The 10,937-nt window shown below is 41.3% G+C and overlaps 2 protein-coding genes and 2 long non-coding RNA genes across 4 annotated transcripts; 3 read left to right on the plus strand and 1 right to left on the minus strand.

Annotated features, from left to right (window-relative positions):
- Positions 1-300: 300 nt before the first annotated feature.
- Positions 301-3,581, plus strand: LOC125218607 (probable LRR receptor-like serine/threonine-protein kinase At3g47570). Its single transcript, XM_048120305.1, has 2 exons — positions 301-2,960; positions 3,047-3,581. The coding sequence occupies exons 1-2, from the start codon at positions 308-310 to the stop codon at positions 3,376-3,378; spliced, it is 2,985 nt and encodes a 994-aa protein (XP_047976262.1). The 5' UTR covers positions 301-307; the 3' UTR covers positions 3,379-3,581.
- Positions 3,582-6,116: 2,535 nt separating this feature from the next.
- On the minus strand, positions 6,117-7,805 carry LOC125185394. Its single transcript, XR_007170123.1, has 3 exons — positions 7,718-7,805; positions 6,862-6,922; positions 6,117-6,320 (listed from the first exon to the last, which is right to left on the minus strand). It is a non-coding gene; the product is annotated as an uncharacterized LOC125185394 (long non-coding RNA).
- LOC125185395 lies at positions 7,778-8,292 on the plus strand. The gene is made up of 2 exons (XR_007170124.1): positions 7,778-7,861; positions 7,961-8,292. It is a non-coding gene; the product is annotated as an uncharacterized LOC125185395 (long non-coding RNA).
- Positions 8,293-9,059: 767 nt separating this feature from the next.
- LOC125221463 lies at positions 9,060-9,782 on the plus strand. Its single transcript, XM_048123583.1, has one exon. The coding sequence runs from the start codon at positions 9,060-9,062 to the stop codon at positions 9,780-9,782; it is 723 nt and encodes a 240-aa protein (XP_047979540.1).
- Positions 9,783-10,937: the final 1,155 nt, after the last annotated feature.

A 10,937-nucleotide genomic window follows, 5' to 3' on the forward strand; every position in this document is an offset into this window, starting at 1 on the left:
TTCTTTACAAAGTCAAATAATTTTATAAAAACTATACAAAATTTTTAAATTTAATATTTGGATGATTATAATAAAAGGGGAAAATCAGTAAGGTGAAAAATAAAAAGTGGGGGAATATTTTTCAAATGAAATATTTTGAATTATTTAAAATTAGTGGGACATCATGCCTTCCTTGGCTCCATTAAGTGATGCTCGTTCCGGGTTTCGCCCCTCCACCCACAACATGACTCAGTGTTGGTCCCGGCCACTATAAATATGTATTTAATTTTGAACACTAATCCAAATCTTTAACCTCTTATTTACGATCATGGCAAATATGCTGGCAAATCTTCTTTCTATAACACTGTTCTTGTTCTTCAATACCCTTCCACTTGCAACATGTTTAAACAACCAAACTGACCAACTTTCATTACTAGCCATCAAATCCAGCCTTCAAGATCCACAAGGAGCTCTCAATTCATGGAACCAAACACTCCCCTTCTGCAGCTGGAGAGGCATCAAATGTCGCGGCAACAGAGTCGTCTCCTTGAACTTGATGTCTCAAGGCCTCGTCGGAAACCTCTCCTCCCACATAGGTAACCTCTCTCTTCTCACCAACATCACCCTCAGAGATAACTCTTTCCAAGGCCCAATTCCTCCACAAATCACTCTCTTAACCAACCTTCAGTTTCTTGACTTTAGCAACAACTCCTTCAAGGGTGAAATACCCAAAAATTTCTCCAACTGCCCCAACCTTGTGCGGCTTGCTTTCACTAAGAATTCTCTTTCCGGAACCATATCTAATGAACTAGGCTTCTTGCCCAAACTCCAAGATATATCCTTTTCAATGAACCAATTTTCCGGGCTTATTCCTTCATCCATTGGTAACATAACAACCCTCCAAGCGCTGTCTTTAGGAAAGTGCCGATTCAATGGAGAGATTCCCGAGTCACTCGGCCGCCTCGGCCAACTCACATTTCTTCAATTGAGTCAAAATAATTTCACTGGTACTATTCCTCATGGTCTGTTTAATCTAACTAACATTTATTATTTTGATGTTTCTGTTAATAGTCTTCATGGAGTTATTCCTTCTACTATTGGTGACACACTTCCTAATATTGGTGTTCTTTATCTTTCGAAAAACCAATTTAGTGGGCCAATTCCTAACTCCATTTCAAATACTTCATTGACTGAATTGATCATCTTGTCCTCTAATCAATTTAGTGGACCTGTACCAAATCTTGAGAGGCTTACTTCGATTGAAGAGTTCTTATTGGATTCGAACTTGATTGAAGATGATATGAGCTTCATTTCATCATTGACAAATTCGACCAATTTAGAAATCTTTGATGTTAGTAAGAACATGTTGAGTGGTTCTTTGCCGGAATCCTTAGCCAATTTGTCTGTTGTTGTCAATTTCTTTGATATACACAAGAATCAGATACATGGAAACATTCCTTTAGGAATCGGAAACCTTGTCAATCTTGGTACAGTTGATCTGTCTCACAATCTTCTTGATGGCCAAATTCCCATGTCAATGTCAAAGCTCTCGAACTTGCGTAGCCTTTTTATGGGAAGAAACAGATTCGATGGCGAACTGCCATCACTCTTTGGAAACATGACTCTTTTGAGTGAATTCCAGTTAGATGGGAATGAGCTTTCTGGAAATTTGCCTTCCAATCTTGGCAACTTGTCCAACTTGCTAGAGTTAGACCTCTCTGAAAATAACATCACTGGATTGATCCCTCGAGAAATCATGAGACTTTCGTCGGTTTCCATTGTGCTTAATCTGTCTCACAATGCCTTTGAGGGTTCTATTCCAAGTGAAGTTGGCTCTTTGAGAAACCTCGCGGCTTTGGACTTGTCTAGCAATAGACTGTCTGGAGTGATTCCCACCTCTTTGAGCAGTTGCGTGAGCTTGGAACGACTCTATCTCGATGAGAACCTTCTTCAAGGAGAGATTCCTTCAGGAATGATCTCTTTGATGGGTTTACAAGAGTTGGATCTTTCGCAGAACAATCTGTCTGGATCAATTCCCTCATTTTTGGAGAAAATGAAGCTTAAGAAGTTGAACTTGTCCTTCAATAGGCTGCAAGGAGAAGTCCCATCAAGAGGAGTTTTTGCGAATATAAGTTCAATTTCTCTTGATGGAAACCAACGGTTTTGTGGCGGAATTGGAGAGTTGAAGTTCCCTCCTTGCAAAGGAGTCGAATCTTCCAAGGAAAAACTGTCTACTTTGTGGAAGATCTTGATCCCAGTATTGGTTTTTGGAGGTCTGTGCATTGTGATTTTAGTATTCCTCAAGTGCAAGAAAACAGAAGAAAATCCTCGACCCGTTGTTTCATCGGAGGATGCTATTGGTGGCCAACTATTGAGGCTTTCTTATGCAGATCTCCTCAAAGCAACAAATGGATTCTCCGAGAGTAACGTGGTTGGTTCTGGGAGATTCGGGTCCATTTACAAAGCTGTTCTCGATGATGAGAAAGGCATAGTTGTAGCAGTGAAAGTGCTTAATCTTGATGTCAAAGGGGCCTCAAAGACATTCATGGCAGAGTGCAGATCATTGGGAGGCATAAGGCATAGGAATTTGGTGAAACTTGTAAGTGTTTGTGATACTGTGGACTTCAAAGACAATGATTTCAAAGCATTGGTGTATGAATTCAAAGTCAACGGGAGTCTAGACAAATGGCTTCACAACAACGAGGAAGAAAGTGGTGAAGATTTGAAGAGTCTTAGCATAATACAGAGGCTTAACATTGCCTTAGATATTGCTCATGGGATTAAATACCTTCACTTTGGTAGTGACACATCTATTATCCATGGTGATTTGAAGCCGAGCAACATTCTCTTAGATCATGACATGGTTGCTTGTGTTGGGGATTTCGGATTAGCTAAGATTGCCTCAAACATACTTTCATTGTCATATGAAAGCAACACGAGTTCCTTTGGGATCAAGGGTACCTTAGGCTATGTACCTCCAGGTATATTCTTAAATTATATTTCCGAATTTACCAAATGATGACTTTTTAGCCTGAATCTAACTCTTTTTCTTGTATTTTTTGTGTAGAATATGGCACGTTTGGCTCGATTTCTATGCAAGGGGATGTGTATAGCTTCGGGATCATCCTTCTAGAGATGTTCGTAAATAAAAGACCAACAAATGATTTGTTTGGTGGTGAGGTAAATCTCCATAGATATGTGAGCTCTGCTTTACCACATGGATTAATGGATATTATTGATCCACGATTAGAGATGGGAGGTTTGAAAATGGAGTTTGTTGGGCGTATTTTGAATATCGGTGTGTCATGCTCAAAGGAGAATCCAAGAGATAGAATGCCAATTACTCTTGTTGAAAATGAGTTAGCTGACATTCTAGCTCAACTACAACCTTTTCCTTAGGATATATGAACTAATTTACCTTGTTGTTTTCTTTTTTTAAGTCTATTTTGTATTTCTGTTTATAACTTTTTGCTTTTACTCCTGTTTTGAGTAGTGATTTTGAGTAGAGTATTCGTCTATGTCTATATATTGATTTTGCAGTTTCATATTTTGAACTTGATATATGTGTACTACTAGGGCCATCCGCATCCCTGTCTTTTATCCGTCTCTTAACCGTCTCATCTCTTAACTATTCATGGGCCCCACTGTACTTTTCAGCTCATCTCTTAACTAAGAGACAACACCTGCATCCCTCCATCTCTTAACCATCTCTTAACTATTCATTCAATTTCATTTTTTATTTTTAATTCCAACAAATTCATTTAATAAAAACACACTTCATTAAATAAAATAAAAATTACAATTTAAAAACCTAAAAAAAAATAAAAAAAAAAATACATAATTTAAAATCCTAAAAAATAAAAAAATACATAATTAAAATAGGGTTTTTGACTTTTTAAACCAAAACCTTTCCCCGAATTCCGGTTTTTCCCATGAACTATGAGATTTGTTTTTAAAACCATGAACTTTCATTTCGTTAGGATTTTCCCAACCCGACCCGAATAGCACATTTTCGACCCGAATAGCATAATTCAAAATGTTAAAGTTGTGTTTTGTTTATTCAAAAGTTGTCATTTGTTATGTAATAATTGTGACTATATTTATTATTGTGCCAAATAGGATTAAAATTGACATGTAGACAACCCGGGTTTCGTCGTTGACCCGGGGGGAAAATCCTAACGAAATGAAAGTTCGTGGTTTTAAAAATAAATTTCATAGTTCATGGGAAAAACCAGAATTCGGGGAAAGGTTTTGGTTTAAAAAGCCAAAAACCCATTAAAATACTCTAAATTAAACTATAAAAACTACTCCGCCGGCGAATCATCATCCCCCGAAGTTGGCGGTGCACCCAAGTTAGATTGATTCCCTATACCAAGTTGAGCTTGCATAAACTCAACTCCGGCCATATGGGCTGAAATTTGGGCAGGAGTCATTTTTGAAAGGTCAGCCATCGTGGTGACCAGGTACATGGACATTAGGGTGTTCGAGCTGAGCCTGTGCCGGAGCCCGAGCCCTCGCCCGCCTGGCTTGATTCTCTGCAGCCCTTCCCTCTCCCTCTCCCTTTCCACCTCCCCCTCGCTCTGGCCGCCTTCGCCGCCTTGGTCCCTATTGGCCGACGCCGTGAACCGGAAGAAGACCCCCTCTGCATCATCGGTTGGCGTGCCCTCACGTGAGGTGTTTCCTTCCCCGCCATCACTAGACGAGTAGTGGCCACGCGCCGTGTGCTTCATGTGTTTCGAGCCCGACTCGACACCGCCAGCCCACCTTTCAAGGTGGTGGACTTGCGACCAAATATCGACAAACTTGAAATCTTTACCGACGTCTTGAACCGCAACGTCGCTCTCAGAATGTTGGCTCCACTAGCTCCGCTCTGATAATTTGCCTCTTCAGCCCTGTATATCGCGCAAAATTTTTTGACATATTTGTCGCATCGCTCCCAATGACTGCGGAGCATCTTCACGTTGCGGGCAAAGGTGTCCTTCGGCCTACATGCATTGTAAACTTCGGTGACTTTTTCCAAAAACACTTGTTGGTTTGTTGATTCCCGATGACAGGATCGTACGAGACGCTGATTCAAGCGTCGTACAGAACCAACCTCTCGTTTTGGCTATATGGATGACGGGTGCGTCTCCCACAACCTCTTCCTCATCTTCCTCCTCGGCATTGACGTCGAGCCTGAGGCCGATCCTGCCGGAGCCGGAGCCTCCACCTATTGAACAGTCAGGTAAAGTGCGTTCAGGCGCCAAAAAATTCTCCGGAATTTGGGATAATTCCGGCGATTGCCCGTACCTCTAGGGGGAGAGACGATAGTATGCATCCACATCAAAATGTGGTCTTTGGTATGCCGGCGGAGTGGTCGAGGCTTGGGTGCTCGGCGACGAACCGGGAGTACCCAAAAAGTTGTACATACTCGCCCAATCATCAAACGAGTTCAAGTCGAACCCGCCGGAGCGCCGCCTGCCGGAGCGCGCCGCCGCTGGAGTTTCCATCGCCGGACATTTTTTCAACAATTTGAGAGAAAGGAATAGATGAGTGTAGTGAATTGAAGAGAAATGAGAGTAGTGTTTGTGTGTAAAATGGTGAATAGAGTATGGAGTATATTTATAGAAAATTAAAAGAAAAGAAATTTTTTTTTTAAAAAAAACAGCCGTTTGAGGCCAACGGTCATTTGACCGTTTGAATTTTTTTTTTATTAAATTCGAATTTTTTGAATTTATAAAAAAAAAATTACTACGTCATAACACCGACGCACGCCATGCTCCAGCGCGCGCCACGTGGGGCGCACGCGTCATCTCGCCAGCTCGAGGCCGGCCTCGCCGGCACGCGTCGCGCGACGAGATGTCGAGTCTCGTCGAGACGAGACGAGCGTCGCAACGCTGTCTCGTCTCGTCGAGACGAGACCGAGACATCATCGAGTCAACGATGCGGATGCCTTTAATGCTTGTAATTTTTTGTCTAGACGTTTTGTAACCAAATAAAACGTTCATTTTGTTTGGAATAATCCCTTTTTGCTGAGTTTGGTTGTCACGACCGCATTTTGCTGTGGATAGCAAAGCCGGGAAACCGTGACAAGGGGTGGGAAGTAAGAAGAGGGGAATAGAAAGGGGGTAAACAATGACCGAATATTCACTTAGAAATAAAGGGGAAACAATTTCAAATTAAATTTTTCACAAGAACTTGAATGAAAATCTTACTATTCAATAATTATTTATCAGAGTATAGAAGAACAATAAGCAGCGGAAGGAATGCAGTCATGTATGGAGACATGCACCACCGAGAGCCTCTACTAAAAAAAGGAAATCATCAACTTTGCTCAGCATTCTCCACCGTCACTGCTCAACCTGCACATTTAGAAATATATGCAGGGCTGAGTATATAAAAATACCCAGTGAACACATTGCCGAAATATACATACATAAAATGAAAATATTGTCATGCCATCATAGTAACACTCGGGGGTTTTCTTTTAAAAGGCCCGAGCTTACTAAATTCTTTGTGAACTAAAGTTCGACTGATCAGTCTAAGTTCTTTCTGTACTTTTGCCATATCTGAACACCAAGTGCCGTGGAGAGGGTGCTCTCCCACGGTCACCTACATCTTTCTCCAGCCGGGGAGGTGGCCACCTCCCAACGTTCTCCACTATATCATCTTTGTTCCGTGGAAGGTGGCCACCTTCCAACGGTCACCTGTGTACACTAATCCGAGTAGGGACACCACCTTCAATCGGACCCGAATTCGATTCTTACTATCCAACCAAACAGATAGGCTTCATACACATAAAACAAATCATTTATGGCAAGACAATATCATTTTGTATAACTAAATATCATCTCAAAATATTTGACATTTTATCCACATTAGCATGTAGGATAGAAAGTTCACCTCGTTCGTTTAATTTCCTTAACTTGAATTTCTCGCTCCGACCTTAACTTGCGGAGATAACCTTTTTCAAGACAATACAATATAATATAAAATACTAATCAGACGTTAAGAAATTCTTAAACTTTAATAGGAATGCATGCCTCCTAATTAAACCCTCTCATTTTTCGCTTATCCTTTAAATCTTTGGAAACTCATATATTATTTAATACTCCTCCTTTCGCTATTCTCGGGCTTCGACTGAATTGGAACTCCATACTTTAATATGAATTTTACTCTCGCATAGCTCTAATAAAACCAAAGATAAATTATTTTAGCTTAGCTACACATTAGAAGGAACTATATATATAAATACTAATTGAAACTTTATTTAAAACATAGGCTAAGATTTAATATTAAATTCCTCCCAATAAATTCAGATTTCGAATTGGGCCAAGACTTTCCTTTATTTTCAACCCAAGTAATTAGATTTTTGGAACTGGGCCTCCTTGGTATATTTACTGCAGCACCCAAATTTATTAAAAGGAGTTGGGCCTTAAACTCTTCCACTCAATTAGTCAAACGAATTATTTCCTAGCCCAACAATCAAAATAACACACAAATGAGTACCCACTTCATCTCTCTCACCATCCACACCCAAATCCTAATTTGACGTGAGAGAAGCTCCCATTTCTCACTACCCAAATCCTAAGTTCTCGCACTCAAATTATGTTCTTTTCGTAGTTCATTTAGTTACAGTTACAGAGGGGTGTTCAATTCGTTGTGTTCGGTTCATTGTTGATTGTTATTGATTGAATTACTTGTGTGAGAGTGGTGGATGATATGCTATGTATAACCATGATCAAAAGGGATTTTATACCTCAAAACACGATATTGAATTGTGAAATTGTGAGACTGAGAGGAGTAGTTTCCTTGGACTTGGCAGACTCGTCTCTATGATTTGGGATGCTTATTGGAAGAGAATTAACCAGCCCCTTTGAACTCTCGATTTCTACCGTGAATGGTTGGTATTTGAAACAAGAGCTCTTCTACTTCTCTTCCTCCCTCTTGGCTCTCTGTTTTTGCTTGGGGTTTGCAGAAAGTGATTATGAATTATGTGCAGGAGGTGGAGTGTAATCAAGCAGCTACGTGCTTGAGGGGAAGGAGAGTAATCAAGCAGCTATAGCTACGTGCCTTGAAGGGAAGGAAAGTAATCAAGCAGGAAGTGGCGGAGTGGATCAAGCAGGAGGTGGAGGAATGCTACGTGGCTTGAATGGGAGGAGAGTAAACAAGGAGAAAGAGGTGGAGGGGAGGTATTGGCAATTTATGCAAAGAGATTTGACATGGGCCCTTTGGCTCCAAAGAACAAATTATTTTAGTGATTTGGGTTTTGAGAGAGTGGACTCTTTCTTCTTAAATTAGGCCCACATGAAATAAATCCTTTTATTTCTACTATACTTTATTTCATGAATTTAAATCATAAAATTTAGCAATTAATACTTTAGTGGTATGCTAATTTCTAAATATAAATTACGACTCTTATCGATTTATCGTAAGCATCTAATACTCCTTTGATTGTTAATAAGGAATGAAGATTACACGAAAAAAATTTCAGATACTCATTCGGCCTCCTTTCAAGATTAACTAAAAAGCTAGGAAAGACCCGGGATGTTACATTGGTTGCCATGCACATTAATTTGTATCGGTCCACTTTCATTTCTCACTTATAATAATATATCAAATTAATCCTTTTTGGAGCATTTGTTCTGTTGTTCAAGAGTATTTTATTTAAATCTATACATTATTGTCACAAACATTGAATGATTATTTTAGTTGAGAGTTTTCTAAGAGCATCCACAATAACCGGCCGCGACCGACTAGCCGGTACCCGGCGCTAGCCGGGTCGCTCGTTGAACTATTGCAACCGGCGAGCGTGGAATGGGCGAGAATTTCGGCGAGCGCTAGCCAGTTCTCGGGCACTGGCCGATGCGCTCGCCGAAATTCTTGCCGCGCTCGCCAGTTCTCGGGCGCTGGCCGATGCGCTCGCCGCCATTGTAGGCTGGCGATCGGCGAGAGATCAGCCAACGCAATTTTTTTTAATTTTTATTTAAAATTTTTCGAAACACTATATAAACACGATTTTCACGTCATTTTCATTCGCACCACTTGTTTTTACGAGTTTTTCCTCTCTCTTAATTTCTGTACAAGAAAAACAACGCGAAATGAGTTACGCGGGTGGTAGTAGTGATGAGGAGTACGAACAGCAAATGGACGAAGCATTGGAGGCCTATACGGAGAGTGAGATAGACCGGCTGCTACAAAGGGCTATGCAGCCGGCAGTACCTCGACCTCCACCCGTGGTCCACCGCCGAGCAGTAATTCCTCAGGATCACGCAGCTGCACATCAGCGGCTATATGATGACTACTTCGCAGAGCGACCGCGGTTTAACGCCAACATGTTCAGGCGGCATTTTAGGATGCGCAGGGAGCTGTTTATGCGTATCGTTGAAGCTTTGGAGCGTCGATATAAGTGCTTTCGCTTCAGGCACAATGCGGCTGGCCGACCCGGCCACACGCCTATTCAAATGTGCACTGCGGCAATCAGGCAGTTGGCCTACGGAGGCGCGGTAGACATGTGGGACGAGTACCTCCACATCGGTGAAACGTCTGCCCTGAAGTGTCTGAAGACTTTCTGTGAGGGCGTCGTTGAAATATTTGAGGATCAGTATCTTCGAAGCCCTAACCCCCAAGACTGTCAGGATCTTGATGCACGGGGAGAAGCATGGGTTCCCGAGGATGTTAGGCCGCATAGATTGTATGCATTGGGAGTGGAAGAACTGTCCCTCTGCCTGGAAGGGGTTCTACACCACCGGCTACAAAGGAAAGAATCCCACAATGATCTTGAGGACGTAGCTGATTACCAGCTATGGATTTGGCATGCGTAATTTGGGGTTGCCAGGTCGAACAACGACCTAAATGTCCTCAACTCATCGCCCCTTTTCAACGAGCAGTGCCAGGGGATCGGTCTGGCCATCAATTTTGTCGCCAACGACAACCGGCATGATATGGGCTACTACTTAGCGGATGGGATATACCCTAGGTGGCTCGTTTTTGTGAAGACGATCAGATGCGCAAATGAGGACAAGAAGGCCCAAAACAACAGGAGTCGGTGCGCAAGGACGTGGAACGCGCATTTGGTGCGCTCCAGGCTCGATGGGCGGCAATTAAGGGTCTAACGTGTTTGTGGGATGTCGGCTGCATTGCTTCTATAATTTACGCTTGTATTATCATGCACAACACGATAGTCGAAGATGAAGGTGTACAACTGACTAATTGGGCCAATGACCATGAAGCCGGTCCAATTCACGGCGTGGCCACCCCCAACGTACGAAGAAGTGTACCTCACGATAAAGCTGACCGCCTCCAGGCACATGCCGACATGCGCCAAGTGGATGCGCATATAGCACTCCAAAAGGATTTAATTGAAGAGTTGTGGGCGCGGAGGATCGTACGATGATAGTTTTTTTGGTTTAATGTATTTTTTTATTATGTAATTTTTTTTATTTTTAGTTAATGTAATTTTTTTTATTTAAATAAAATTAAAGAATTTTTTCCGTATATGTGTCATAAATTTAATTCCGTATTTTGTGTTTAATTCCGTAAATTTAGTTGCTTTTTTAATAGTGCTGATTATATGGCTAGCCTGTGGCTAGCCTATTGCTTGTCTAGTTGCTTGTCCTGATGATATGACAAGAGGAATTTTAGTGCTGGATTATGTGGCAGGAGGAGAAATAGGCTATGGCTAGCCTATTTACCATTGTGGATGCTCTAAAGGTACGATTATTTTTTGAATAAATTAGTTGATTTACGATGGGCTCGAATCAAAAATAGCCCAAGATTGATTAATTTTGAACTAAAATTGATTGAATTGTCCTGATTAATGTAAATTTTCTCATTATTTTCTAGCTGTGTAAACTTCTTGCATGAAAATTGAAGAAAATAATTAACGCGAAGTGGAGTAGCACTAATTATCATATTATTACCCTCATAATGTAATTTATGGATTATTCTGTAAGTTTATGTTGGGACATTACTTATTT

The sequence above is a fragment of the Salvia hispanica genome, chromosome 4, assembly GCF_023119035.1.
Source record: "Salvia hispanica cultivar TCC Black 2014 chromosome 4, UniMelb_Shisp_WGS_1.0, whole genome shotgun sequence".
NCBI lineage: Eukaryota > Viridiplantae > Streptophyta > Magnoliopsida > Lamiales > Lamiaceae > Salvia > Salvia hispanica.